At 51.3% G+C, this 27,876-nt stretch overlaps 1 protein-coding gene across 1 annotated transcript in view; it reads left to right on the top strand.

Moving 5' to 3' along the window:
* Positions 1-4,625: 4,625 nt before the first annotated feature.
* The window catches only part of ETS1 (ETS proto-oncogene 1, transcription factor), an 82,765-nt gene continuing 59,514 nt past the window's right edge, over positions 4,626-27,876 (top strand). The window contains exons 1-3 of the mRNA XM_039383752.1: positions 4,626-4,751; positions 11,861-11,943; positions 14,828-14,972. Coding sequence (XP_039239686.1) covers positions 11,872-11,943; positions 14,828-14,972 — 217 coding nt within the window. The 5' untranslated portion in view covers positions 4,626-4,751; positions 11,861-11,871. The remainder of the gene's footprint in view (positions 4,752-11,860; positions 11,944-14,827; positions 14,973-27,876) is intronic.

Consider the following 27,876-nt stretch of genomic DNA (forward strand, 5'->3'; position numbering starts at 1 on the left):
TAGGGAAGGGATCAGTTTTTGTGCTAACGAGGCAAAATTCATGCCTTTGCCTCTCAAGGGCCCAGGCTGGTGATGTTATGGCTGGAACTTCCCCAGCGCTGTTGCTTAACATCGGAGTTAGAGCTGAGTGGAAATTTCTCACTTCCTCTTCCAGAATGAAAAGATCATTAAATCCCAGAATCCCAGCCTGGTTTGAGTTGGAAGGGAGAGCAAAGCCCATCCCATCCCACCCCCTGCCGTGGGCAGAGACACTTTCCAGTAGCCCAGGTTGCTCCAAGCCCCATCCAACCTGGCCTTGGACACTTGCAGGGATCCAGGGGCAGCCACAGCTTCTCTGGGCAACCTGTGCCAGGGCCTCCCCACCCTCACAGGGGAGAAAATCCTGTTGGCACTGGGTGTTATTTTGGGTTTTCCCATCTCTGCACGTCCCTGTGTTTAGAGCCACATGCACAGACCCAAGATGGACATGGAATTCTCCTGCATGTGGTGTCTTCCCCAGGCCAGTCTGACACCTTCATAAGTTCCCTGTTTAAAGCCCATGGGTCTTATCTCCCTCATAGAAGTGAGATAAACCAAGTTTATAACAATTATCATGATTAATAAGAAGGTGATTTATGTGTAGAAGCTTCTAACCTAAAAAAGCATCACAAAAGTCCCTCGTGGACCAGTTTAATCATTCAGGATGTTCCTGTACCCCCCAAATTTGTTCTATTTTAGAGGATACCCTGTACCATCACACTGGGACCAAGATAATGGAGATCCCAGATTTGAGCTCCTGCCTGGCCCAAGGGTGGAAAAACCTTCTTCTCCTACTTTTGAGGGCAGATATTTCCCCTCAGCTCAGACAGGGCTCCACAGAAGGAGGGAGTTCAGAGGGTGTTGGTCCCTGGCTCACTGGCCAGAAGGGCTGAGCTCTGCTGGGGTCAGTTGGCTTTCCACAGCCACCATTCCAGGGCTCCGGGCCTGACTCCAACATCCTTTGGGGTCCCTGGGCTTCTCCTTCCATGGCTCAGTCTCTTCAGAGTCACAAACGCTGGGGGTCAGCAGGAGAAAGGACTTGGGTGATGTAAGAATTCAGAGATTTCCCTGCATTTGGCTTCCATGGGGAGCTGATAAACCTGGGAACCTCTCTGTATCTCCAGGCCTTTGTGCAGTATCAAAGTGACCTTTTTGTTCTCCCTCAGCTGACAGACACACAGCCCAGGACAGCGAGGGGTCAGTGGTTTGTGCAATGACCTCAGGGCTGGAATCTGGGCCCTCCTGGGTTCCACCACCCAGCCAGGAGCGGGAGGGACACCCTCAGCAAAAAAAAACAGTATTATCCTGATTTTCTGTGTGAGGGTCCCAGTTGGCTGTGGAGACCAGGCAGCTCTGCAGAGCCTCAGTGCCTGGAGCCCAGACGTGCAGAGCTGCTGGGGGAGCCCTGCTGAGCCATCTGGGCCCAGGCTGTGTGTCAGCCTGGATCTGGAGGAGGGGCAGGAGGGGACGTTGTGGCAGCCTGGGCAAACCTGCTGCAGATTCACAGGCACAGGCAGCTCCTCGATCCAGCTGGTCCCCTTCTCCCAGGGCAAACAGGCTGGGAAGGTCACCCTCCAAACCAGGAATGCCTTTTGACTCCCTGGCACTGGGTTCATCATGGAACTGCAGAAAGCAGAGAGATCCAGGCCCTCAGGATCCTTTTATTGGTTCCTGCTCTGTTTTTCCAGTGTAATATGGAAATGATGATACTTAGAGACCCATAAAGGCCTCTGGAAGCTTATTACATGCAGCTTCTCACCCTCAGTGGCTTCTGATCCTCAAGCAGGACCCCAAGGATCTCTCCCTGGAAAACATTCCCAGGGCTGCAAGAGGGTGACTCGGGGTTGGGGACAGTTGGGGACAGCTGGGGACACTCAGAGCTGTGCTGAGTTCTGTCCAGGTGATCTGTGCTCACTCCCAGCTCCAGGATGCAAACCAGGACCATCTCAAGTTGCAGCCACCCCCAGCATGATGTTGCTCTCGGATTCCATCCCAAATGGAGACAGGGATTTCTCAGGTTATTGGGAAAGGATTTCTCAGGTTATTTGTCCTGCACTGCCCAGGAGGAGCCTGTGAGCCCCCAGATTTCAGCAGCCTGATGGTGCACAACCCGTGAAACCTCCCCAGGGCACCTCCAATTCAGTGAAAACATTAATAACCACTCCAGGGAAACACTGAGGAGTCATTTCATTTTTTTATGAGCACAAAGCAAACCCAAACCAGCTGCAATGGAAAGTACAAGGACTTTGGGATGAATTCCACAAGCTGCCCGAAATTTAACCCAGCTTTTCCTTATGAGCTGAAACAACTGGTTCAGGTGACTGGTGTGACAACAGCAACTCTGAAACCAGGAGACCATGGGATAAGATGATCTTCAAGGACCCTTCCCACCCAAATCATTCCACTATTCTGTGATTCCAGAAGCTGAGAGGTGATTTTCCTGCAGCAGCCACTGTGCTGGTGGAAAAAAACACCCGAAAGCAGAAGCCTCTCCATTTCCCAGACACCCAGTGGACTGGACAGCCATGCACAGAGCTATTAATATATGGATTATTGCATCCAAACAACTGTGCAGAGAGAAACCTCCAGCCCAGGGAAGGACATCTTGTTTGCAGCTGCCAGGGGGTTATTCCGGGAAGAGTTGCCCAGATGAAAATTGATTGCTGGATGAATTCCACTCCTTTGGAGCTCAGATGTGACAGAGCCTTTGTAGCAAAGCCCAGGAGGCTGGAAACCTTTCTGGGAAGACGGGAACCCTGTAAATGATTTCCTGTGTTAAAAGAACTACAAGAGGGATCCATGCCTTGGGCTGCAAGTTCAACAGGTAACGTGTGTTCGGGCCACCTGGAGCTGTGTGTGTGAGTTCAGGGCTAAAGCTGAGATTCATTCATCATTTGGGAGCTTGAGAAAGTCTGGAAGGGCCTGGGAAGAGTTTTATGTGCATAAATAATGGGGGGTTTCTTGCTATTTGTCCTTTTGTGCACTCCAGCAACCTCCTGGACTGGGGTGGGGGGAGCAGGAGGGACTTTGTGCCTGTGGACACTCATTTTGCACATTTGATTTGGTTGTTGGTGCTGCCACAAAAGCCTCATGCAGGCAGGAATTATCCACCTGAGAGCAAATCCAGCTTAGGTTTGCATTTTGCAAATGTCCACTTGGCTGATGTGACCTAAAATACCCACGTTTGGGCTGGGAAAGGGTGTCCCCAGGAGTTATTTTTCCCCCAGGCCAATCCTTCAGCCTGGATTTGCAGTGGCAGAGCTCAGAGGGACAGGCTGCATTTTTTGAATAGGAGGATGCTGCCAAATTCCCTGGAAAGGTGCAAATACCCTACAAGAAGAACGTTATTGTGTCAGTGCCTGGAGGCAGTGAGGGCTGAGCCCCATGGCTGGGGCCTTGGTTTTACTCTTATATTACATTTTCTAGTGGGATCTCTAGGGAAAATCCCAGCAGCTCTTCCCAGCCTCCCATTTTGCCTGTCCCGGAACAGCCCCCATGGAACCCCTGGAGTTTGGGCTTTGCCCCCGGCCAGGGCTCAGCCACAGCTATTTTACAACCTGCTGGGGATCTGTGCTGGAGCTGGACAGGATTCCCAGCCTGGAGCCCTCTCCTGGAGGAAAAGGGAGCTTTGCTGCCCGCAGAGGGAGAGCAGGAGAGGCAGGATGGGCACGTCCTCCTGCAGCCAGGATCTGGGGGCATCACTGGCGTTTGGGAGGTCTCTGGCCAGGCTGGCAGGGTCGGGCAGGCTGAGAAAGGGAAGACAGGGGTGTCTGGTGAGGCAGCCCCGGATCCCGCTCTCCCAGAGCCTCTGGATAATTCACACGGACGTTACTGGAGTTATTGCAGTGCAACCTGTGCCTGTGCCCCCCTGCCTTGTCCTGGCCAGCTCTCCTGCCCCTGTGGTCCCAACAGCCTTCTCCTCTCTGAAGAGCCCCTGGACACCCCCATCACCCTCCTTAAGAGCAGTTTTGGGGTGATGCAGGTTGGGACCATTCACCTCTGTCAGAGGAGGGAGCTGATCCAGCATCTCCCCTCTCTGGTACCTCCTGTAAGGGGGGGTTCCTTCAGCCCTTATGACTTCAGAAGCCAGCAGCAGCTCCCGTGGCATTCCTTTGGCATTCCTGGCTGCAGAGGCACGTGCCAAGGGGCAGAAAGCCCAGATAATCCGAATATCCAGGGGAGCAGGGTAGGCAGAGGCCCAGGGGACCTCCAGGTGGGAACAGCAGCTCCTGCCATGAGGCCCCTGCAGGCAGGGGCAGGAGCTGGGCTGGGATCGGGGGATGGGGCTGGATAAACCTCAGCCCGGCCGTGCTCTGCCAGCCTTTAGTTCAGCTCCTGGGCGAGAACAAACTCCACTCGCCGGGATCCGAGGGGCTGGAGCAGAACTTCCCAGCGGGCTGAACCCCTCGGACCCCTGTGCAGGACACGGGACCCCGAGGCCGCCCCTCGCTGCCCCAGCAGCGCCTCCAGCTCACGTCGGGTTTGCCTCCCCAGCGCCGTGACAGCTGCCAGAGGTGGTTTTTTCCTGGCTGGCGGCTGGAATCGCCTTTCGCAGCCCTGGGTGCGGGGCTGACCACTCCCCCTCCCTTTGAATAGGCAGCCCTGCCGCACACACGATGGGATTTCCATCCTCTCCGGCGCGCAGGATACACCAGGTAGTTGGGAAGAGAGCGGAGACAAGTGTGGGAAGCCGTGGAGGACTTAAGCTTTTCCCTGGGTTTTCCAGCTGAGTCGTAAGTGGAGGGGGAAGAGAGGCTCTTTAAACTATTTTGTGGGTTGGAGGTACCAGGAAATTTTCAGGGCATCTCAGATTTGTTTTGTTGGTGATTTACTTTTCCTCTCCCCATTTCCAGTCTTACCCAGTAACTGATTTGTGTGTTTGCTACTGAAAGGTCTTATAGAAATGTCTGAGCTGATGCTTCCCTTCAAAAATCCTTTTTTTTTTTTAATATCAGGTATATAAATTTGATATGGATATTTAGGGGAATATTATTTTTTTCCTTGTCTAGGCAGAAGGCTGTGCCTTGGCATTTGTGCAGTGGATTAAATTTGTAGTTCCTTTTATGTTTTGAGTTGTAATTTGGGTTTGAAAGGGGGTTGGTTTGTATTTGCTGTGAGGGAGGGGAGAATCCAAGCGCTCGGGGTCGGATGTTCACTCCTCACATGGAGCAGCCCCTCAGACAGGAGCAGATTCCTGCCTTGGAGGGATCTTGGAAGGGGTTTGCTGTGACACCTGGGTGTGTTTTCCCCAGCAATGCCATCCCTCCAAGGGCACACGGTGCCACAGGTGCCAGCCCTGGCTGGTGGGAGGATGTGCAGTGTGGCAGCCCCGGGGATGTGCTGCTGTGCCACTGCCATTCCCCGGGAAGGGCAGAGCCTGCCCTGCCAGCCCAGGCAGAGGGAATGGGGAGTCCCTGAGGAGCCCAGCCGAGGCCTTCCCCCTTCCCATTAGTCTCGAAATCATTGCTTTGCATGTGGCCACTCACTGGCTATTACAGCCACCATCAACTTCCCATCCTGGGCTGTCAACTGACACCTTTGGGGGCTGTGGGCTGGCTCCAGAGTGGTTTCCTGCACAGCCTGCTCGTGCTGCCTCTCATTCTGCTGGTTTTCAAGCTTTCCCCTGCCTGTCATGTACATAATTTCCTGAAAAACCTGATTTTTTTGGTCTTCCCAGTCACTTTTGGGGATGCATTCCCTCACCCAGAGGCTGGGGGGTGTGTAGGTGCATTTTGTGCCCCCAGCACTGGTCTGTGTGTGTGTCCCTTGTCCTCGGCTTCACTGCAGAGTTTTGGGGTACCACATGCTCCTCCAAGGCAGAAAAATGTTTCCCTCTTTATACATCTGGCCCAGAGAAATGAAGGGTACCCTCCCTTTCCACAGCAGTTTGGGTGCCTGGGGAAGAGGGGGGCTCTCAAAGCACCATCAGACCTGGGCAGGCTGGTCCCAGTTGTCCTGCTGGGGGTCCTGCAGGGATCCTGGAGCACAGCACAGCCTCCCAGCTGGGCTGGCAGTCCCTGTGCCAGGGGCAGCCTGGGCTCTGGGGTCTGGGGAACGTGCTCCCTGTGGTGTCAGAGCCTTCCCTGGGGCAGGGGATCCCTCCCTGCTGGCTGGGAACAGATCCCATTCCCCGGATCCCATTCCCTCCCCTGGGATTTTTCCTGGCCGAGGCCCTGGCCCATGACATTGTGCTGTGAGGCTGCTGCTTCACAGGGGCAAATTCAGGAGTGAAGGAACAGATGACCTAATTAACCTGCCCTTCACATCTCCCTGCAGTTGCAGGAGCTGCTGCAGCAGCAGCATGATTTAATGGCAGCAGCCCCTCTGGTTTAGCATCCCTCCTAAACCCCTCTGCCTGCCATGACCCGGCTGTCAGCTCACCATACATCTGCTGGGCTGCTCACGGGGGGTTACTTCAGCTTAATTATAAATTAGCAGCTGAGTAATTGATGAATGAACAGGGGAAAGGAGAAAGCTAAAGCAAAAGCAGTTTGCTACAAGCACAGAGAGCAAAGGCACACGTGTAAGGGAACCATCCTGGCACTGTCTCACGACCACAGTCACCCAGCCCGGCCAGAGTTTATCCAGCCAAATGGGAAGGCTCTTGAGGTCCCATCATATCTCCTTCAGATCTGACAGGCACCGAGGGAAGAAAGAGCCCAGCTGAAGCAGACGGGATGTGCTGACAGGCGGCCCCTGCCCCATCCTTCCCAAAAAACTCCTCCGGACACGCTAATCCCGGGGCAGTCCCCGCCCCGCAGCTAAGATAGTGCTCGGATCCTCTCCCCCTCACTTTCCCCGGGTGACCTCGGCCAGGTCGTTTAACCTCTGGGAGTATTTACAGCGGGTGCAGAAGGGCAATTACCTCTCTATTTACAATTTTGACTCTATTTACAATTGCTACTCTATTTACCATTGTTACTCTCTTTATCATTCCTATTCTATTTACCTTTGCTACTCTATTTACCACTGTCACTCTATTTACAGTGGTAAACTGTTGCTCTATTTACCATTTTTATTCTATTTACCATTCCTATCTCTTTACCACAGCAGCATTTACTGCCCTGCCTGCTTTCCCTTCACTAAATCAGCTGTTATCTGCAGGAACACTACAAAGTTTTGAAATCCTAAGAACTGTGGGATTTCCAGCAGTTAAAAAGCATGGATTGTGCATAAAGGAAGCACACTCATTTCTGCTGCTCATGCTCCTGCCTTAGGGATACTCTTTATTTCAAGCTGGTGCCAGGGTTTGATGAACTGAAGGGGTTTTTAACATGCCAACGGATCAACAAACACTCCCTCCCCTGAGAACTGAGCTGGCAGGAGGCCTGGAAAGTGCCAGGATGCCAGGGGTTAAAGACCTGTGGAAGGATGTCATTTCCACCAGCTCTTCTCCCCACCCCCTCAAAGATGAGGAATTATTCCTTGATGCACAAATCAAGCGGTTATCAGGGAGCAGCTCTGGGGCAGGAGCTGCCAGCCCACGGGGAAGGGGCTGCTTTGCCTTTTTAAACTCTTCATTCAGGCTCTTGAAGCCAGAAACACTTTGGTGGGGTTGCTGGTGCTGCCCCATCCTCCAGGAGCGACCCCGTGGAAAAGGAATCTTCCTGGTTTGTTGGGATGGAGGAAAAGGTCCCGAATCCCGGTGAGCAGCTGTCCCAGCTGTGCCACCCTGCAGGGACACCCTCCCTGGGTGCCCAGCTGGGGCTCAGGGGGTGGGGTGGGCAGAAGCTCAGCGTGGTCCTACAGCTCAGAAACCGAGGAACAGTCTGAGCCTCTGCATTTTACAACATTAAACTGGGAAACAGAGATGGGAATCTGTTGATTCTGCCACTGGGAAGCCACTGTGGCCTCACTCCACTTCCCTCTCCCCATCCTTAAAACACTATAAAACTAAAACATTATATGAAAATATTGTGAAGTGTCTTCATATATCAAACAGGCGAAGTTTGTTTTGTTCTAATATATATTTTAAACTCCTTCCCAACTTTTGAAAGGAGGTGGGGGTGTGTGTGTGTTAATCATGAGGACAAACAGCGTTTTCCTTTTAAACTAAGCTTGGTAATTGATTTAAAATAATAATGATAAAAAAACCTTGTAAAAGAGGAGGGATGGATGTTGAAATGAAATTAAAATTTTAATTCAGTTTAGAAATGACCCAAGAGTCTCATAGCTTTGGCTGGTACTTGATCAATTCCCAAAATAAATGCTGTTTCTCCCACATGTGTTTTCACAATAAGACACGAATAATAAGGGCAAACAATAAGGCTGAAGTCAAGCTATTAAGTCATTAAGGATTTTACCAAATGGGTCTGATTCCCTTCTATTAATTACCAGCTCTCTGCAAGCTCTGGATCAGGATTATCTGGGGGTAAATCTGCAGTGATTTCCTCCATCTCAGCCAAGTTACCTGCCCTGATGGGCTCTGTCCTGAGCTCAGCTCGGCTCAGGGCCCTCATCAGAGCTGTCTGACAGCAGCCAGGGGAGGGGAGGAACTATTTAGGCTCTTATTAGAGGAAGTCAAAGAGAAGCAAAATATCTCTCAAACATCAGGGAAACTTGCTGACAGTGAGAGACGTATTGGGCTGTGAAGTAGTTTCCTCTGGGAAGTGGTGGAAGTTCTGTTAAAATTAGCCTGGACACAGCACAGCAGAGCTCCCTCCGGCCTCCTCTTCCATACCCGCTTTTCCAGAGCACAATTATTCCGTGCACAGGATCCTTTTCTACCAGGGCTTGTCATTCAGTGGGTGGCATCTCTGCCCATGGAGGTGGGTTGTAAAGAGATGATCTTTAAGACCCCTTCCAACCCAAACCATTCCATGATTCCAGGTCCTTTTCACAGACTGGAGCTTGTGTCTCTCTGTCCTTTAACCACCGTCATCCACAAAACCTGCATCAGGTTGGGGGACTGACTTAACCTGCATTTAGGCTGGGCTTGTCTTCAACCCCCAGGGGTGGGAGTGCAAACAGTTGCCGAGGTTTGTGTTGTGTTTCTGCCCCCGACCAGTGATTTTTAACAGCACAGTTCGGAGGGGGAGGGAAACCAAAGAGCAAACTGGCTGTGAACCTCTTGGAGCTGCTGCCTAGAGATGATAATTCACCTTTCCCAGGCTCAGGAGGGGGTTGCTGGTGCTCTGGTTAAATCTTATTGATATTCCTGAGTGCACAAAGCCTTGTCCTGGGTGTCAGGACGGGTTTGGTGCCTCTGCTGTCACTGCAGCACATGTGGCTTCGAGCAGCAGCGTGTGGCCCCTTGCTGGAAGGTTCAGCTGGCAAGTGCAGCCTGAGAGATGCAAACGACGCTCAGCGAGGCATGAAAGCAGCTCTCGAGAACCGTGGGACTCAGGTGTCTTCATCAAAGGCAAAAAAAACCCAGAGCAAACCCCAACTGCCTATTGCACAGGCTGCAGAGAGCAACAGAAGCTGCTCCCAGGAGCTGCTGCTGAACTGCTCTTTGAGGGCTGTAACTCCTCACTCTCGGACACGTGTGTGGCTCTGAAACAGGTGAACCAGCCCCAGGGTCTCTCTGCCTCCATTTCACAGTGTCTGTCGTGTTCTGTGCAGTTTGGCAGCACTAATCTTGGCTTTAGGGCAAGGTCAGTTCACGTTTACCTGAGATGGTTTATATGTGCTGAGGGTGAGGATCAGGGGACCAGCGTGTGGGACTGAGAGCCTTGACCTTCCCTTAGGGGATGCCCTTCATTCCAGGGATACTTCATCCCTGGGAATGTCCAAGGCCAGGTTGGACGGGACTTGGAACAACCTGGTTAGTGAAAGGTGTCCCTGCACATGGCAGGAGGTGAAACGAGGTGGTCTTCGAGGTCCTTTCCAACCCAAACCATTCTGGGACTCTGTGATTACTCAGAAAGGGGCTCCAGCACTGTCTGTGTCTCCCCAGCTGCAGCCTCAGCTGCAAAGAGACTGAAGCAAACGTGTTTTAACGCCTCGTTAGGGCTGGGAGGGCGTGCACAGATGCTGAGATTAGTTAAGGCTCCTCAGCCACGGTAACTCACACTCGGTGTGGTTTTGGGTACAGCACAAAGAGAAATGGGCTCGTTGTTCTTCCACCACCTCGGTAGTTTTCAGTTTTGTGAATTAAAAAAAGAAAAGTTTTTCAAAAACAACCATGCCGGTGTGAGAACAAGAGTCAGTAATAACAGGCAGGAAATGATGATGATCATTTAATACCCTGCACACGCAGGTGTTCCGTGTTTGGCCATTACTCACCGAGCAGGGGGAAACAATGTCGGGGTCCCTGTTTGCTGAGGTGGTGAGTGAGGCACGGCCACAACAGCTCTGCCTTGCCCTGTCCTGGGGGCTGGAGAACTGCTGGCCAGCCCTGGGAGCAGAGGGAAGGCTGGGAGCAGATCCCAGTCCTCCGGGAGCTGTTCAAGGGGCCGGTGTAGGGGTGGAGCTGAAGGTAACGTGGCTGTGCTGGTTCTGTGGAGAAGGACCAAGCACAAACCTTGTGAAGCACAAGTCTGATGAGAGGCTGAGGGAGCTGGGGGGGCTCAGTCTGGAGAAAAGGAGGCTCAGGGGGCACCTTCTGGCTCTGCAACTCCCTGCCAGGAGGGGGGAGCCGGTGGGGGGTTGTCGGGCTCTACTCCCAGGGAACAAGGCACAAGAGGAGAGGGAACGGCCTCAAGTTGCACCAACGAGGTTTAGGTTAAATATTAGGGAAAATTTCTTCACCCAAAGGGTTATCCAGCACTGGCACAGGCTCCCCAAGACAGTGGTGGAGTCACCTTCCCTGGCATTCTTGAACACTGTGTATATGTGGTATGTGAGGATGTGGTGCAGGGGTGGGCCTGGCAGTGCTGGGGGATGGTTGGATTGGTGATCCCAGAGGACTTTTCCAACCCTCATGACTCTGTGGTTTTATTCTGAGACGACTCAGAGAAGTGTTTGCATCTGCAGTGGTTGCATTTGGCAGCTCAGGGCTCTGCAGGACCCCGGAGGGGTTTCAGAGGAGCTGCTCTGTCCCCTCTGGTTAAAGCAGCTCCTCATCCCTCAGGCTGTGCCTCTATCCCCAAATGGAAGCAGCCATTCCCTTGGCTCCCAGGCACATCCTGCCCAGCCTCCTCCCCCTCTGCTCCTTCCTCCAGCACCTTTGAGTCACATCCACCAAAACCAAGGGCCCTGGCCCTGCACTTTCCACTGGGCACTTAAAGGAGAGAGGGAGAAACATCCACAGCTCTGATATCAGAGGCACTTTGCAGCTCCTTCACCTCAGCCACACAAACGGGCTCCTGGGTGATTAAATGTCCCATTTAAAGAGCAGCTCTGGTAGGACTTGCTCACGGGAGTAAATCCCATGTGAGGAATGCCAGGCAAGGCAGAGATTTAGCAAGGCAAACATAAGCTCATGTGGGAAAGCAGAGGATGTCTCCTGAAAACAGCAAAGTTCTTTGTGAAACAGGTTGGTTGTGACCAAGCTGTGACAGGAAAGGTGTTGAGCTCAACAAAGTGGCTTTTTTTTCTTTTTTCTCTCTCAAAAGAAAAAAAATTGGCAACGATTTCCCACCGATTCTCCAGCAAAGGAAATATGATCTCATCTTCCCTCAGAGCAGCTCCATCAGCTTCCAGGTGATAATTCATTCACCATTGTCAGGCTCTCCCCAGTTTACACTAATGGATCTGTGTTTGCATTGTTGATACAACCCATCTAATCACAGTATCTCCTCTTAATACAGATATTTTTCCCCTTAACTTTTCCAGCTCACACTCATTAAGGTGATGGTGTGCTCTGAGAAAGCAGGGATTATGACTGTGAGAAAGCAGGGATTTAGCTGCTTCTCTCACTTTTTGTGGCCTGTCATCTAATCCATCTCCATTTTTGCAGGCACCTCCAAGATGATGAGTTACTACATGGACACGACCATCGGCAGTGCAGCCCCTTATCCTTTGGCTCGGCCTGGAGTGATGGTAAGGAACACCCAGGACCAGGGGGAAGAGCCTGAGGCTGGAGGAGGGTGGGTCTGGATTAAATATAAAGAAGAAGTTCTTTACTACAAGGGTGGGGAGGCCCTGGCCCAGGTTGCCCAGAGAAGCTGTGGCTGCCCCATCCCTGGAAGTGCCCAAGGCCAGGTTGGACAGGGCTTGGAGCAACCTGGGCTGGTGGGAGGTGTCCCTGCCCATGGAACTAAATGATCTTTAAGGTCCCTTCCAACCCAAACCAGTCTGGGATTCTACGAAAGAAAGGAGTGGGGTTATTTTCCTACCCCAGCAGTGGGATTTTCTCCAGCCCACGGACACGGTTTGGTGTCATCCACCGAGTACTCCCAGGTTTTAGGCCGCTCAGAGCAGCTCCTGAATTCCCAGTGTTTACCCAGAGCTTATCTGAAGCTCTGGAGCCTGCAAACCTCCCCTGGAAATGGGATCCTGCCTCGGATTTCCTGCGCTTGTGTTGGGAGGAGGGTTCTTGGAGGGCCCATTGTCCCGGGGCCTCCGCGGCCGGGCTGACCTTCACCTGCAGGGCCGGGCGTGGGGGGAACAGCACAAAGCACAGCTTGGGCAAAGATTCCCTCCCTTTTCTGGAGGTCTGGGACAATTTCGGTGCTCCCTCTGCTGAGCCAGCTCTGTTCTGTGTGGGCAGGTGATGGGTAGTTGTAAATAACACAACCTGGAGTGTGACCCTGGGCATGGCCAGGCCAATGACCAGCAGCTTGGGCCAGGCTTGGCAGTGCCCTGAGCCTTTTTAGAGAAAGCAGACCCAGATTTAGAGAAATCATCTCCACTTCTCAAGAAATCTGACCAATATTTGGAGAAATCACCCATATTTAGAGATATCAAGCCCATATTTAGAGAAATCAGACCCATAGAGAAATCACCTCTAAATTTAGAGAAATCACCTCTATATTTAGAGAAATTTGACCAATATTTAGAAAAATCACCTTCATATTAGAGAAATCAGACCTATATTTTGAGATATCAGACCCATATTTAGAGAAATCAAGCCCACATTTAGAGATATCAGACCAATATTTAGAGAAATCAGACCCATATATTTAGAGATATCAGGCCCATATTTATAGAAATCTCCTCCATATTTATAGAAATCCCCTCCATATTTAGAGAAATCACCTCCAAATTCTGAGAAATCACCTCCATGTTTAGAGAAATCAGAGTAATATTTAGAGATATCATCTCCATATTTAGAGAAATCACAGAACACTTGCTGAAAAGCACAATTTTCACCAAAATAGGAAGAAAAGGCCACTCTGAGCCATGAGATTTTTCTGAGGCAGCTCCATATCTTCCCTTTAAATGGTTCTGAGTGTGCATTTGGCTTTTAAAATATTGATTGGAGATGAAACAAAGCCATTTCCCTTGTGGGGAAATGGTAATAATAATAAAAAATTAAAACATCCTGCATTTATTTATAGGTATTTGTATGTAATTATCCTCTTACAAAGAGATAACCACTTAAATGCAACATATATATTATATGGTATACATGTATATACATGTACATGTATATGGTAAATATATATATAAGGTATATACACACATATATATACTGCATATTTATGGTGTGTACATATATATACACACCATAAATACACATATTTATAAATATATATGTATGAAACAGGTCTGTACAGAACAAAATGAAAATTATATCCCGGGATTGTTTCTGAATTGATAATCTTAAAGGCTTTTCCCAACCCAAACAATTCTCTATATAATTTGTATATATAATTTGTATATATATGTATAACAATTTGTATATATAGTACAGATATTTTCTTTATAGAGGCTGAATCTAACTTCATATAGCATAAAAATGAAAGTGTAATTCATATTGACTTCTAACCTAGGGTATATAAATACTTATATATATTAATATATATAGTGTGCATATACACATATAATGTATTATATGTAAGTGATGTAATATAATAATATGGTGTATTATATATATGGTATATACTGATGATATATATAGATGGTATATTATATATGTAATATAATATGCAATATTGTTTATTGCATATTATGTAATATATGTAATATATTATGTAATATATATTATGTAATAATATATAATGTAATTATATGATGTAATTATATAATTATGTAATATAAATGCAATAATACATAGTTTATATAAATATACATGTGTATATATGTAAATATATGGGTATCTATGTATATAAATACACATGTGCACATATGAGATGTATATCTCATACCCACATGAATACCTTTATGTGTACACACAGGTATGCCCATGGGCACAGAAATAAAACCAACACAAATACAAATAGCCCAAACACAAATACAAATAACCCAAATATAAATATAAATAACCCAAATATAAATATAAATAACCCAAATATAAATATAAATACAAGCGTAATGATCACAAATAACATCAGCATAAATAGGAACAGGAACAGACACATGGCAGCTCACCCCACAGCATGGGGGCCATAATGCCTGGGCAGGGCTGTGGCTTCTGCACCCCCAGCACCCTCCTCATTTCTGGGGGCTTTTGGGGCTCCTGCTTGTGCTGCCAAAAAATCCCTGTTCCAGTTTGGGGCTGGAACAAAGCCTTGCCATGAGGGGTGTCCTGCTGGAGCCCCTCCTGAGGGGCCTGCAGAGCAGGGCCTCGCTCTGCACCTTTGCTTTTCCCTCCCACCTGTTCAAAAAGGCCCCTTTTGCCTCCCCGTGTCACCCCTCAGGGACAGTTTTTGGGAGCACACCCTGCAGGAGCAGAGCTCACTCTCTGTTTTGGGGGAAGCTTCACCCTGGGTGGCTCTCTCGGGGTCCTGCCCCGCTGACACTTCCCCTCTCCCCCTCCCAGAAGGCGGGAGCCGCCGGTGCCTGCGAGGATCCCTGGGTGAGCTGTGGCTTCCAGGCCTCCTGCTGCCCCCCCCGGCCCTGCTGCCCGCTGTGGGACGAGCCCAGCACGCAGGAGGTGCCCACGGGGCTGGAGCACTACGGCACAGGTAGGACATTGTGGGGTGCTGGGGGGGCTCGGGGGCATCTTTGGGTGAACAACCAAACCTAAAGCCCCTCCGTGCTCTGTTTGTTGTCCAGAGTCTGGTCTCCTTCCTCCTACATTTGCTTTCTGCCCCAGTCCTGGCTTCCTTTCTTGGTTTTTTTTGCCCTTAATGCATCCCCAAGGCACAGCATCACCAGGCTGGTGCCTGCCTTGCTGGGGTCAGTGGAGATGGGGCCAGAAAGCAGATAAAACCCTTACAACTGCTCTGTTCAACTATTCCTCTCCTGTCAGAGCAATGCTGAAGGATGGGAGCTTCCTTCTTCCCTGCCATGGTGTGGGAGAACTTCTCTTTCAAGTGGTGATTCTGCTGATTTTTTGACATTTTGAAGTCCTGTGTGCACCCCCCTTGCATTTAGGGACAGCAGCCCTGGTTGCTGCTTGCTGGGATCTTCCCAGCCATGGGGGTCTCCAGGAGGAGACCGCGGGCAGGATGGACCTGCCAACCTGCTGGTTGCATCTTCAGCATTTCTCATGGCATTTGCAGGACTGATGTCCTGGCGAGTGGCTTTGGAAAGGGCCATTCATGGAAGGCTGCAAGGAAATGGGGACTCACAAGTTTTCATTCCACTGTGGTTGTAGTTTTGAGTCTCTTGTAGCTCCATGCCTTGCACTGGCACAGGTTGCCCAGAGCAGCTGTGGCTGCCCCATCCCTGGAAGTGTCCAAGGCCAGGTTGGACGGGGCTTGGAGCAACCTGGGCTAGTGGAAGGTGTCCCTGCCCATGGCAGGGGATGGGACAAGATGGGCTTTAGGGTCCCTTCCAACCCAACCCCTTCCGGGATTCCATGATTCCTTGGGAAGGTGATGTCACAGTCTCCAGGTCCCGCAGCTGGAGGTGTGGCCACGCTGGGCCATGCTGGTTGTGGTGTGTGCCCAGCTGAAGCCGTGCCCTGGGGGTGCTGCAGGATGGGCTCCTCTGACACATTCAGAGCCCGAAAGCCGTTACAAAGTCACCGCTGACTAATTCTTGCCCCACACGTTGTTCAACACCTGAATCTTCAAGCTGAGCTTGCACTTTGGGCTGCTTTTGTGGAAGGGGTCCCTGCCCATGGCAGGGGGGTGGGATGAGATGGTTTGTAGAGTCCCATCCAACCCAAACCATTCTGGGATTCCAGAGCAGACCAACCTAAACCATTCCTGCATAACCAACTGGCAGCAGATGTGATCACACAGGCAGGTGGGACAAGGGGAACAGTTTTAAACTAAAAGGGGAGAGATTTAGATTAGATATTAGAAGGGAATTCTTTAGTCACAGGGTGGTGAGGCCCTGGCCCAGGTTGCCCAGAGAAGCTGTGGCTGTCCCATCCCTGGAAGTGTCCAAGGCCAGGTTGTAGCAATCTGGGCTAGTGGAAGGTGTCCCTGCCCTTGGCAGGGGGTGGAACAAGATGGGATTTAGGTCTCTTCCAACCCAACCCATCCTAGGATTCTGTGTCAGGTGGGCAGTTGTTCCTCCTGCCCCTGGGATGGGTGCTGGGACCCCAGCCCAGAGCCCTGTGGTGCTGTGGCAGAGCAGAGGGCTCAGGTACAGCCTGGCATGGGCACAGAACTGAGGGAAAGGGCTCAGGTTACACAGATGTGACCTTTGCAAAGGGCCAATATGAAGTTTATGTTTCACTTTAGTCCCACATAAGCCTGTCTTGAAGCACTTAAATCCCATGTAAGCCTTGGCATGGCATGTGCTGCTCTCCTGTGGCTTGTTCCCAGCTCTTTAGTTCTTCACATTGGCCCCTTGGGGAGGCAGAACCCTGATGTTCAGAGCCTTTTTGCAGCTAAAGAGTTCAGCAGAACCAGGGACTGTTGTCAAATGTACAGTCTGAAATCTCTCCTTGGCAAAGATTCAGGCATTTGGGGTTTTTTTACATTCTCCTTTGGTGAGCGCTTGTGTGTGAGCAGGAGGTGGACACAGAGAGCTGTGCCTGTGGCTGGAGCAAAGCTCCTCTGCCTATTCCCAGCCCTCCTTATTCCAGCTATTTGCTCAACTCCTGTGGGTGACCTCTCTCAGCATGATGTCAGCTCAGCTCTGATGAAATCTGCCCTGGCAGCATTTGGATTTGCTCAAACATTTTGCAAATCTGTGCCTGGAAAGTTTTCTTAGTGGTTTTTTTTTCCCTCCCCTCTCCCCTTTTCTGTGGAAGTGCTCTCTCCAGGGACCAACATATCTGCAGCCCAGATCTTCATTACCCCACGCTGGCTCTGTGAAATGTCCTCTTCCAGAGGCTGGAGCCTCCTTCAAACCTCAGTGAGGCCAGGGAAAGAAACTCAAGTTGGCACTGTCTTCCATAGGTTTTGATCAAACTTTTGGCACTTTGGCACAGGTAGAACAGGCTTCTGGTTCTCCTGCAAGACCTGAGGGTCACTTTTCAGTTCTGCCCGTGGCAATGCAAGGTACTCTTTCTCTGATTTGTTTTTTAGTGCTGCTGTTTCTTCAGTCTAGAGCAGTTTCTAATTTTAAACGAGAGGAAACTCTCATTTGTATATAGGGCCAGGAACAGTTTTCATTTCTCCTTTGTGTCTCGGGTGCACATTAAAACCATTTGTCATCTATTCTTCTGGTGTACTAGAGGCTATTTTGGTTTTCATGGTCTCGATGTTGGTGAAAGAAACAAGTCAACAAGGAAAATGCAAGTGTGAATATATCCCCTTGCAATAGAAACCACACTATTTCTAAAAGTTTGAGAGCTGCCTTGTGTTTAGAGATGTTTTGCCTTTGAAGCTTGGCTGAGTTTATTTACACTGTGCTTGAGGCTGATAAGATTATTCAGTGATATGGAGAAAGGGAAGCCTGATGTGGATTTAGCTGTAGATGAAGACAAGAAGGGGTGGAGGTTTTTTTGTTTGAAAGGCCAAAATTTGGCGATGGACCAGAGGCAGTTTTATTTGTTAGTTTGCTGCCACAGTCTGTGGGGCACATGTTGGGAACATCACTGCCCTGAGAACCAACCAGGGGTCACAGCCAGAGAAAGGCACATCCCAGAGGTGACAGAATGAATCCAGCCAGAAGGGAACTGCTGCCTGTTTGTGGACAGGAGCTTTGCTCCTTGCACAGGTGGGATCAGGGCTGGAAAGGCCACTGCACCTCAGCTGATCCATCTGCCAGCCCAAAGAAATGCCACGGGCCTGCCCAAAGTGGCAGCCCTGCTGAGAGGATGCTGAGAGTCACACTTATGTTTCATTCATAAGGAAACAGTATCCTAATATTACTCCCTGGCTGTATTTTTTTGGATTATACAAGGTTAGGCATAAAGCTGGAGTGAAGGAAAAGATTTGATAATGGTATTATCAAATTATTATGGAGCTCTGAGCAACTTGATTTCGTGGCATCCTGCCCAGGGTGGGGGGTTTGAAGTGAGATGATCTTTAAGGTCTCTTCCAACCCAAACCACTCAGGGATTCTGTTCTTCCATGATAATTTCAGCATGGACACAGCCCTGGCTGTGCTGCCTTTCTGAGCCAAGGCCACTGTGACAATCCCTTCCCCCTGGCCGGGTTTGTTTTCCTCAGTGAGAGGGGAGCTAAAGCTGTTGCTGATGGCAGTGAGGATGGAAGGACCCTGGCTGAAGTTTCTAGGACTGCTGTGCTGAATTAGCACCCTTGGAATGAAGGTATTCCCAGCCTTTTGGATACTACTGCAGTACTTGGGGGAGTGATCTTACTTTCAGTGAGAAATGAATCCCAGAATGGGTTGGGTTGGAAGGGACCTCGTTCCACCCTTGCCATGGGCAGGGACTCCTTCCACTAGCCCAGGTTGCTCCAAGCCCCGTCCAACCTGGCCTGGGACACTTCCAGGGATCTTTTGTAGAGGAAAAGGCAGAGTTGGTGCCTTGTGGGCATCAAATCCCTGCAGCCTGGGCTGGTTTGGGCAGGAGAGCAAAGCCCTTGTAGCTGGAGCAACACATCCTGGGGTGCTCTGCCCCATCACAGCAGGGATGGATGTGCCCTCACCCTGCTGACCCCGTGAGCTCCCTTCCAGCCCAGCCCAGCCTGGAGCCAACCAGGAGTCCCACAGGACCTCCTGCAGCCCTGGGGAGCTCTCCCTGCCTTTCCCCACGTGGCCCCCTCCTCCTGCACGAGCCCTGCTCTTTTCCCGCTGGAGAATCCCGGAGGAAAGTGCTTTCTGGGAGCGCTTTCTGGGCCGGCTTCCAGGCCCACGCTCGGGGGAAGGGGCTTGGGGAGGAGGAGGAGGGCGGGGGAAGGTGAAAGCTGACCGTGCTCAGCCGATGGCTTCTCCAGCTGCAGCACATTTTCCGAACGAAGCTTTTTTTTCTTAAAAAAAAAAAATCTGCATTTTTTTCCCTTCATGTCCTTTTATCCTATTTTTAACTGTGGCCTCCTTCCTTTTCTCAGCCTCCTCCAACACTTCCCCCTCCCCTGCTGCTGCTGCCTCCCCCGCACGCTCTGCTCTCGCAGAGATGAATGGGAGTCTTTTCACAGGGCAGCACAGCTGCCTGTGGCTGCAGCCTGGCAGGACATCCCAGCCCTTCTCCTGGGCCAGCCAGGATCTCCTCTCCATCCTTACTAAACCAGGAGCAGGCAGGGGAGGACGTGCAGGAAGGTGAAGGGAAGCAGAACAGTGGGAAAAGGATGAGCCACCGTGGGGAGGGATGAGCGAGAGGGTGATGGAGGTTAATTCATGTCACTGGATGTTAATTCATCTCACTGGATCTTAATTCATTTCACTGGATGTTAATTCATCTCACTGGATCTTAATTCATTTGGTGGCTCAACAAAAGCCCTGCACAAACTCCTGCCTCTGCCCCACCTGCTGCCCCCACCCCCTGACCCACAGCTCTGCCAGGGGATGGATGGGCCCTTTCTGCTGGGCTGGGGCACCTCTCTGGCTAAGCTGGCACAGCCTTTTGTGCTCTGCAGCTGTTTGTAGCCTGGTGGAAGGGGTTTTCCTTTCACTTTTCCTTGATGGCATCTTTGGGTGTTTTGTTGGCTCCAGTTCAACCTTCTCTGCTGGGGCACTCTGGGCTTGGGGAAGGACACATGGAATTTTCTCTGTTAAGGGCACTTTCCAATCTGTTGGTGGAGGGACAAGATCCCTCAATGCTTTAGGAATAAATTTGGTGGAGGGAAAAGATCCCTCAATGCCTTGGGAAAGAATTCGGTGGAGGGAAAAGATCCCTCAATGCCTTGGGAATGAATTTCAGAGCCCTGGGCTGCCTGTGGTGTCTTAGACTGTCCTGTGCAGGATGCTGAGCAGTCCCTGGTTTGCTCTTCAGGTCAGTGGGAGCTGGGATATCTTCTTTGTGTGGGTCCTGGTTGTTTTCCAGGTGAGGAACACACACCCAGGTGATGCTGTGACACTCAGTGCTGCTCTAACCTGCTGCAACTCAGCACTTGAAGGGGTTTATTTGCTCTGAAGCGACAGAATGACAAAAATCCAGGCTTTCACTTTTCCATTTGTTTCCTGCCTGACTCTGGAAAATTCCTGGTCAAAACCCAAGGGAGCTCCCTGGGTCATCACCAGAGAAGGAGCTCTGAGCTCTTTTCCCACTTGGCTGCAGCCTGGATCAGCTGGGGAGCAGGGATCCTCCTCTGAGCAGGGGGTTGGTCCCCTGGATGGGGCTGGGTGAGAGCTGGAAGGTTCTTGCTTGATTTTTGGGAGAAACATGCAAATTTTTTGGGGTCCTCAAATATAACCAGGGGGGTGGGAGCTCAGCAAGAGGCAAAACTCAAGTTGTGGAGCTGCACCTCCCAAAACTGAGCAGCTCCAGTGTGCTGTGGGGGAGGGATAATGGGACGGAGAGTCGAGGGGGAAAGGGATAAGCAACAAACTATCCAGGGCTTCCCTGGTCCCTTGAGGATGGCTGCAGAAGATGTCTGGTTTTGGGATGCTCTTGGAGTAGGATTGATCCCTGTGTAGGGATAGAGTGAGCTGGATGTACCTGTTTCTTTTTCCAGAAGAGGAAACCATCCTGCACCACCACACACTTCCTTCAGACAGGCCACACAAAGCAGAACTGGGGGGGATTTGAGCTTTCCCAAGAAAATTTCCCCAAAACCAAGACCTCTGGGGATCCAGGGCAGCAGAACAGCCTCTCTGCAGGGTTTGTGGTGCCCGTGGGTGGGCTGGGCTGGGCTGGCAGGAGCAGAGGGAGCAGCATCAGGGAGAGCAGAAATATGGGACAGGCTGCCCAGGGAATCATGGAATGATCATCCTTGGAAGCATTCAAAAAACACGTAGATGTGGCCCTTGAGGACGTGGTTTAGTGGCTGGTTAATGTTGGACTGGGTGTTCTTAGAGGGCTTTTCCAACCCTGATGATTCCCTGGTTGTTTTTTCTCTCTGGATGGACCATGGGATGCCAGGAGAGTCTGGGGACAGGGGGGCTGGGACCCTGCAAGCAGCCTGTTCCTCTCAGCTCCTGGCAGCACGGAGCAGCTCTCCCCCTCCAGATGTTCTGTGTGTTTATAGCTGCTGAGCAAGGCACTGAACTCTCTCATTAATACTTTTCTCTCTCTCTCCCTCCCGTTGAAGCCAGAAGTCTCAGCTCAGAGCTGCAGCTGGAAGGAGCTGGGGTGAGGGGTGGGAGAGAGGAGGGAGGTGGATGCAAACCTCCCATCCCATTCAACTCCCCCTCTCCCGCTTCCCTCCCCCCGAATCCTCCCAAAATACACATACCCCAAAAAAAGAAAAACACTAGCAGATTTTTTATTTCAGAAAGTAAACACTTAGGCCATGGGGGTCTGGAGGTTATGGGAAAAGAGGAAACCATTGGGCTAATCAGGCCGGGACACACTTCCCCTCCTGAAATAAAGCAGAAATCCTTGCCTTGCAGGGCGCCGGCGCGTTAACCCTGGAGCTGCCAGGGAGGGGAGCTCTGGGGAGCTCTGGGAGCACGGCCCTGCCCACGCCTGCTCCCTCAATCCCTGGATTTTAGCCAGGGGAAGCGTGATGGGGAAGGGGAGCCAGCGCTCTGGAGCAACCCTTTGGCATTCCAGCCCTTTGGGAACGAGCTGTTGGGAATTTTTGAGTAGGAAATGAATTTTTTTGCTCTGGTTTATGAGCCATCCTATAGAATTTCAGTGCTGTTCTTGCCTGAGAACTCTGCCTGAGAGGAAATCTTGCTCTGCTTGAATCAGCGAGATCGGGGTAATTTCTGCAGAGCTTTTCAGAAAGCTCCTTTTTCCATCCTTTTTAGATTTGCATGAGGTGTATAAGTGATTAGATCATGGATTCTTTGGTTGCAAACCCTTCAGGGAGGAATCCTTCCTGCTCTCTTCCCGCTGTGTCTGTAGAGCACACGGCACGTGGGACCTGGCTGGGACACGGGACACCTTGGTGCTCCTGCAGGACAGGGAATGGCTGTAGTCCAGCTGGGAGTGAGCTGATGGGCCCTTGGTACCAGCTTACAATCTCAATTTACCCTCTCTGAGCCTGGCCTTGGACTTCCATCCCCAGGCCCATGGGGGGATTGTCGGGGTGTCCCATGCAAGGCCAAGAGTTGGACTGGATGATCCTGATGGGTCCCTTCCAGCTCAGGAGATTCTATGATCCTGTGATTCCACAGCTCCTGTCACAGCCTGAGCTGTGCACCAGGAATGGATGTCACTCCCAGGTCTCACATCTTCTGGAACCACTGGAGCTCTGTGTGTTTTGGAAGGGCTGGATTCCAATCTCTAATAAATAGCAGCGGCTGCCCATTGCTGTGAGCTGGGTCTGTTTGACCACAGCCTGTCCCCGTGACTGCTCCCTGTCCATCCTGCCAGGCTTTCAGGGAAGCCTGGATAGATTTTTCACCCAGCTCCTTGTTGCACCCAGGCTGCCTTGGAACCCAAAGCCCAGCCCAGTGTGATGGAATTCATGGCAGAGCCCCCTGAGCTCCCCCAGCCTTCCCTCTGCTCCCACTGAGTGGGACCAGGCTGGAAGAAAAAGCCACATGGAACAATTTGTAACCAAGTGAAAGTGATCTTTCCGTTGGCACCAGGGAGGCGGTTTTCCCTCATCCCTTGGAGGGTGAGTGGTGAAAGGAGCCATCACCGGTTCCTTGAGCCATCAGCCCAACTCTTGCAACATTCCCAGCAGAGGCAAATCCCAGATAGGCTGTGATAGGGAGTGCAGATCTGCTGTGTCCCACCCTGCTATCTCAAGAATGCATTTGAACAGGAGCTGTTTCTGCAGCCTCTGGAGGTCGAGGCTTCAGATGGAAATCAAGCTGGAGAGACAGTCCCACAGGGCAAATTTCAGGATTTTTGGAGTTGGTGTTCAGCTCAGATAAGCCCTTGAGAGCTCAGATACTTTATCTGAACCTTATCTGAGCTATTTGCATCACTTCAGTCTGAGAAACTGCTGTCAAACATTTGGGGAGGGTTTGGTTGTATTGGGATGGTCTGTCTTTTCTTTGAATTGTTATTTCCAACACAGACACCTCCAGGCGGGTTGGATTGTCCTGTGCCCCCCATAGCTCCAGGAGCTGCTGTGCAGGCTGGAGAAAGCTGGAAGCAGAAACACCAGGCTTAGAGCCATGAAAGAGGAATGACAGCACTAGGATGAATATTCCTTGAAAGCCCTGGGAGGGATTGCATCTCTCTGCTCTCTTTCTAAAACTGAATAGAAACAGCTCAAGCTGCTGTTAGTTGTGGGTGGAAATAATTCCTCCTTTTCAGAGCAGACCCAGGTCTGACCTTTCCAAATGAGCTTTGTTAGACTCTGTTTTGTGCATGGGAAGTTTTTCACCTTCTCTGGAGCTCCTGGGGGGAAATATGGGATCTGTGCTCTCCCACTGTTCTCCCAGACCCCTCTTCATCCCTGCTTTGCAGCAATCAACTTCTAGACTGGGAGGACCCTGCAGTGCCTGGGCTGGATAAAGCAACATCCTCCTCCCAGAGGATGGGGTGGGTTCATTCACCTGAGCTCTCAGCCCTGATGGCTCTTCCCCAGCATCCACAGTCACAGAATCATTGAATTCCAGGATGGTTTGGGTTGGAAGGGACCCCAAAACTCACTTTGTTCCTGCCATGGCCAGGGTCACCTTCCACTAGCCCAGGTTGCTCCAAGCCCCATCCAACCTGCTCTTTTTAGGGAGGAAGGATTCTCAGGGATAGAAACAGCAGACTTAGGAGACCTGGCTGACATCCTACAGCTGGGATCTGGGAGACCTTGGATACACAACTTAACAGACAGTCTTTAGGCATCTAAATCCCACTGCCTTCCATGGAGTGAGGTGCCTGAACCCCTCCCAAGGCTCCTGTGAGCCCCTGCACAGCAGTTTCTCACGTTGGAGATGCAGATGATTAATTCAGTGCACATTTTATTGCAATGCTTAATTCACCGAGGTCAGGAGAGTGGCTGGGAGTCCTCGGGGAGCTGTGCTGTGCTTGAGCCTGCTCAACCCCCCCCCCCCAGTCTGCAGCGACCCTTCCCTGCCCAGGGAAGCTGCTTCCAGCACGTGCTGGAGCTCACCCAGCCCAGGGATGGACCTTCCCGAGGGGTTTGGGATCAATAGGCCTGGCAGAGCTGAGGGGTTTGGGATCAATAGGCCTGGCAGAGCTGAGGGGGTTGGGATCAATAGGCCTGGCAGAGCTGAGGGGGTTGGGATCAATAGGCCTGGCAGAGCTGAGGGGTTTGGGGTCAATAGGCCTGGCAGAGCTGAGGGGTTTGGGATCAATAGGCCTGGCAGAGCTGCAGGGTGTGCATTGTTGGCTGCTCCACAACAGCTCAGAGGTGGTTCCTCCCCTGCAGCTGTAGGGAGGGACAGAGGGACAGGCAGGGCTGAGTCAGGAGGAGGCTTTCCCTGTGCAAGAGCCACGGGAGACCTGCTCTTGCCGGCCTCCAAATGGCTTGAGTGAGGTGTGGGAAAAGCTTGGGATGGAGGGTGGAATTTGCATTGTTTTCAGCATGAGGCTCATGGAAGGAGATGCTCCAGCCTTTAGGATGAAACCTCTGATCCCCTCTTAGAGCCAGGGCTCCTCTTTTGGGGTCTCTCCTTCCCCTGGGATGCTGCAAAGGCAGGTTAGGATGGAAAACCAGGATTTCTGCAACTCCCTGACAGGAGGGTGGAGCCGGGGGGGTGTCGGGCTTTTCTCCCAAGTACAAGTGACAGGACAGGAGGAAACGGGTTCAAGTTGCACCAGGCAGGTTCAGATTGGACATTAGGGAAAATTTCTTCATGGAAAAGGTGGTCAGGCACTGGCAGTGGTGGAGTCCCCATTCCTGGAGGGATTTAAAAGCCATGTGGATGTGGCTCTTGGGGACATGGTTAGTGGTGGCCTTGGCAGTGCTGGGGGAATGGTTGGGCTCGATGATCTTGGAGGGCACAATCTCTCCTTTAAATTCCTGAAGCCAAGGGGGAGCCTGCAGGAAAACAGGTTTGGCTTCCCCCCAGTCAGTGGGAACGTGCCTCTGATTTCAGCAAGGGGGAGTGGATGAATCCACAACCAAAAAGCAAAATAATCAAGTTCAGGACAGGACTTCCTTTCCTGGAAAGGGAAATGAGGCCGCTGACATGGCAGAGGCTGCGAGAGCAGGAACAGTAAAACAGCAAAAACACTTGGAGACATTTGTGCTTCCAGTAGCACAAATGGGATGGAGCAAAAGAAACTGCTCCACCAAAGGGCAGGTTGGATTTCTCGGGAGATCTGGCCCAAACTACTTCTCCTCAGCTCATCAGCAACTATTTCTCAGGAGTCAAAAATGCCTCTCTGCCCTGGTTTGTGTGATTCACTCGCCGCATCCGAAGTTCAAGCAGGGCCAGAGGGCACAGAGGGCACAGTTTTGGCCAGACTGATGTCAGCACTGAGGTGGAATAGGAAAAAAGGAGGCGATGCCCCAGGGGAGCCTGTTCATGGAAAAATCCTAATTTGGGCAGTTCCTGGCATCTCGCAGAAGAGTCTGGGCTTGGGAGGTTTCAACCCAGTTTTCCAGGCTCCAGAGCAGGACTAGTTATGGAAGGCAGTGATGGAAGCAGAGCTGGCATCTGTGTCCTGCCCTGCACCAGCTCTTGCCACGCTGCACCTCGGGGGTTTTCCATCTCCTGGGGGACATCTCCGGAGGGGACCAAGGACACCAAGGGCCTCGTGTGTCTGACAGCTCTGGCTGTGCTTCTGTCCAGGCAAACAGCTACTCCAGGGAAGCAGGAGCACTTCTTGCTTTCCAGTAATCAAGCTGACAGGATAACGAGGCAGCCCAGTAGCCTGCTCTGCCTTCCCCTCGTGCCGAGTTCCAGGCTGGGTGTCAGCCCAGTCCCTGTATCTGCATGAAATATATCTTTTTTTTTTTTTCTTTTCTGCTTGTTGCTGCCAAAAGTGACAGATTGTTCTGCGGAAATCATCAATATTTTGCGAAAACCAAACCCAAATATCCCCAGCCAAACCTCAGCGTTTTCTGGTGCTGGCTGTGCTGAGGCAGGAACAAACCTCCGTGGGAAATGCCACCAGGGGCAGAAAATGGAGCCATGGGTTGGGCTGCTCTGCTCCTCCTGGCTCCCTGAGCCGGGTGTGTGTCCAAGGCACAGGGTGGTTGAACCCAAGAGCTAAATTTGGAGTGTTTATTTAGGGCAGATTGGTGTAAACAGACGGGCTCTGTTGACTTGCAGTTCATCCCACAGGGTCTGTGTGCAAAGCAAGCACCTGAATTCCCTCCAAGTTTCCAGCAGGATGCTCCACCTGAGCTCCTCTCCAAGCTCTTTTTCCGACCTGAGCTCCACTCCAAGCTGGTTTTGGAGGTTTCCCCCACCTGCTCTTGCCCTGTTGGATGCTGCCCTGTCGTTCTCCCCTGTTGGTTGTCAGCCCACCTCTGTGTTTAGCGGAGCAGATACTCCTCTTCCATAACCCACATGGAAAACCTCAATATCCCTCCTCCCAAACCCCTCCCTGGAGGCCTCCCAGTGCTGCCCCCAGCAGCTCCAGTGGCTCAGGGTGCTGGTGGGAGGATTTCCCACTCCACCCCACCCTGGAAGGGAGCGGTTTTCTCGGGGCTCTCCCACGCCTGCCCTGTGCCCCCCCTGCTCCCTCCCCTCTGCTGCTGCTCCCTCACTTCATTAGCACCAGAGATGTTTATAAATGCAAGAGATAATATTTTGTGTTTCCAGTTTGGGTTTCCAGGGCAGCCACTTTCTGAAGCACTTAGGAAGTTTAGAGAAGACGGGGTTATATAAACGGTTTTTCCCCCCTGGGCTCTTATTAATCAAGTGGCTTGTGGAGCCATTCCCATAGTTTTGGGATCAAGGGCACTGCCTGGGTGAGGGGAGGCAGGCAGGGAACACAAGGCAGCTTTTTCTTGGCTCCTGCCCCTTTTTTGAGGAGTTTGGGATGAATGCAGCTCTCAGACCTGGCTGTGGGGTTGGAAAGCAGCCGCATTGAGTAGCTGCTCCTGGGTTATGTTTAAACTGGGTTTTGGGCTTGACTCTTGTATTAGGCCTTCATGTGAGTCATGTCACATCTTGCAATGCTGATTTCCCTGCTCCTGTTGATGTGGCCCTGTAAAATTGGGTTATTTGGTGTAAAACCTTTGCATTTGTTAAATGCAGGGTAAATATGATTTTGATAACAATGTGCAACAAGTTGATCCTTGTGCTTTTCCAATGAAACCCTATGGACACGTATATACACTAATCAATACATTCCCTGCTGCATTTCTAAAGCTTCCCAGCATTTTCCAACCCAGCTGGATGTGATTTCCCACCGTCACAGAATGGCTGTGAGCAGTACAGGTTTGGAAAACAGGAGCAAGCTTTGGTTCCCTTTTAAAACAAACCCAAGCTCTGCCTCCTCCTCCGTGTCCTTCCTGCCCCTGTCTCCCCGCCAGGAGATGAGGAATGGGGTTTTTCTGTTTTCCTGGGATGGATGGAGTTCTGTCTGCAGCAGCAGGTCCAGCTGTTCCAAGCCTGGAGCTGAAGGTCCACAGG

Source organism: Pipra filicauda, unplaced genomic scaffold, assembly GCF_003945595.2.
Source record: "Pipra filicauda isolate LSUMZ 115617 unplaced genomic scaffold, ASM394559v2 scaffold323_size1005334_pilon, whole genome shotgun sequence".
In the NCBI taxonomy this organism is placed as follows: domain Eukaryota; kingdom Metazoa; phylum Chordata; class Aves; order Passeriformes; family Pipridae; genus Pipra; species Pipra filicauda.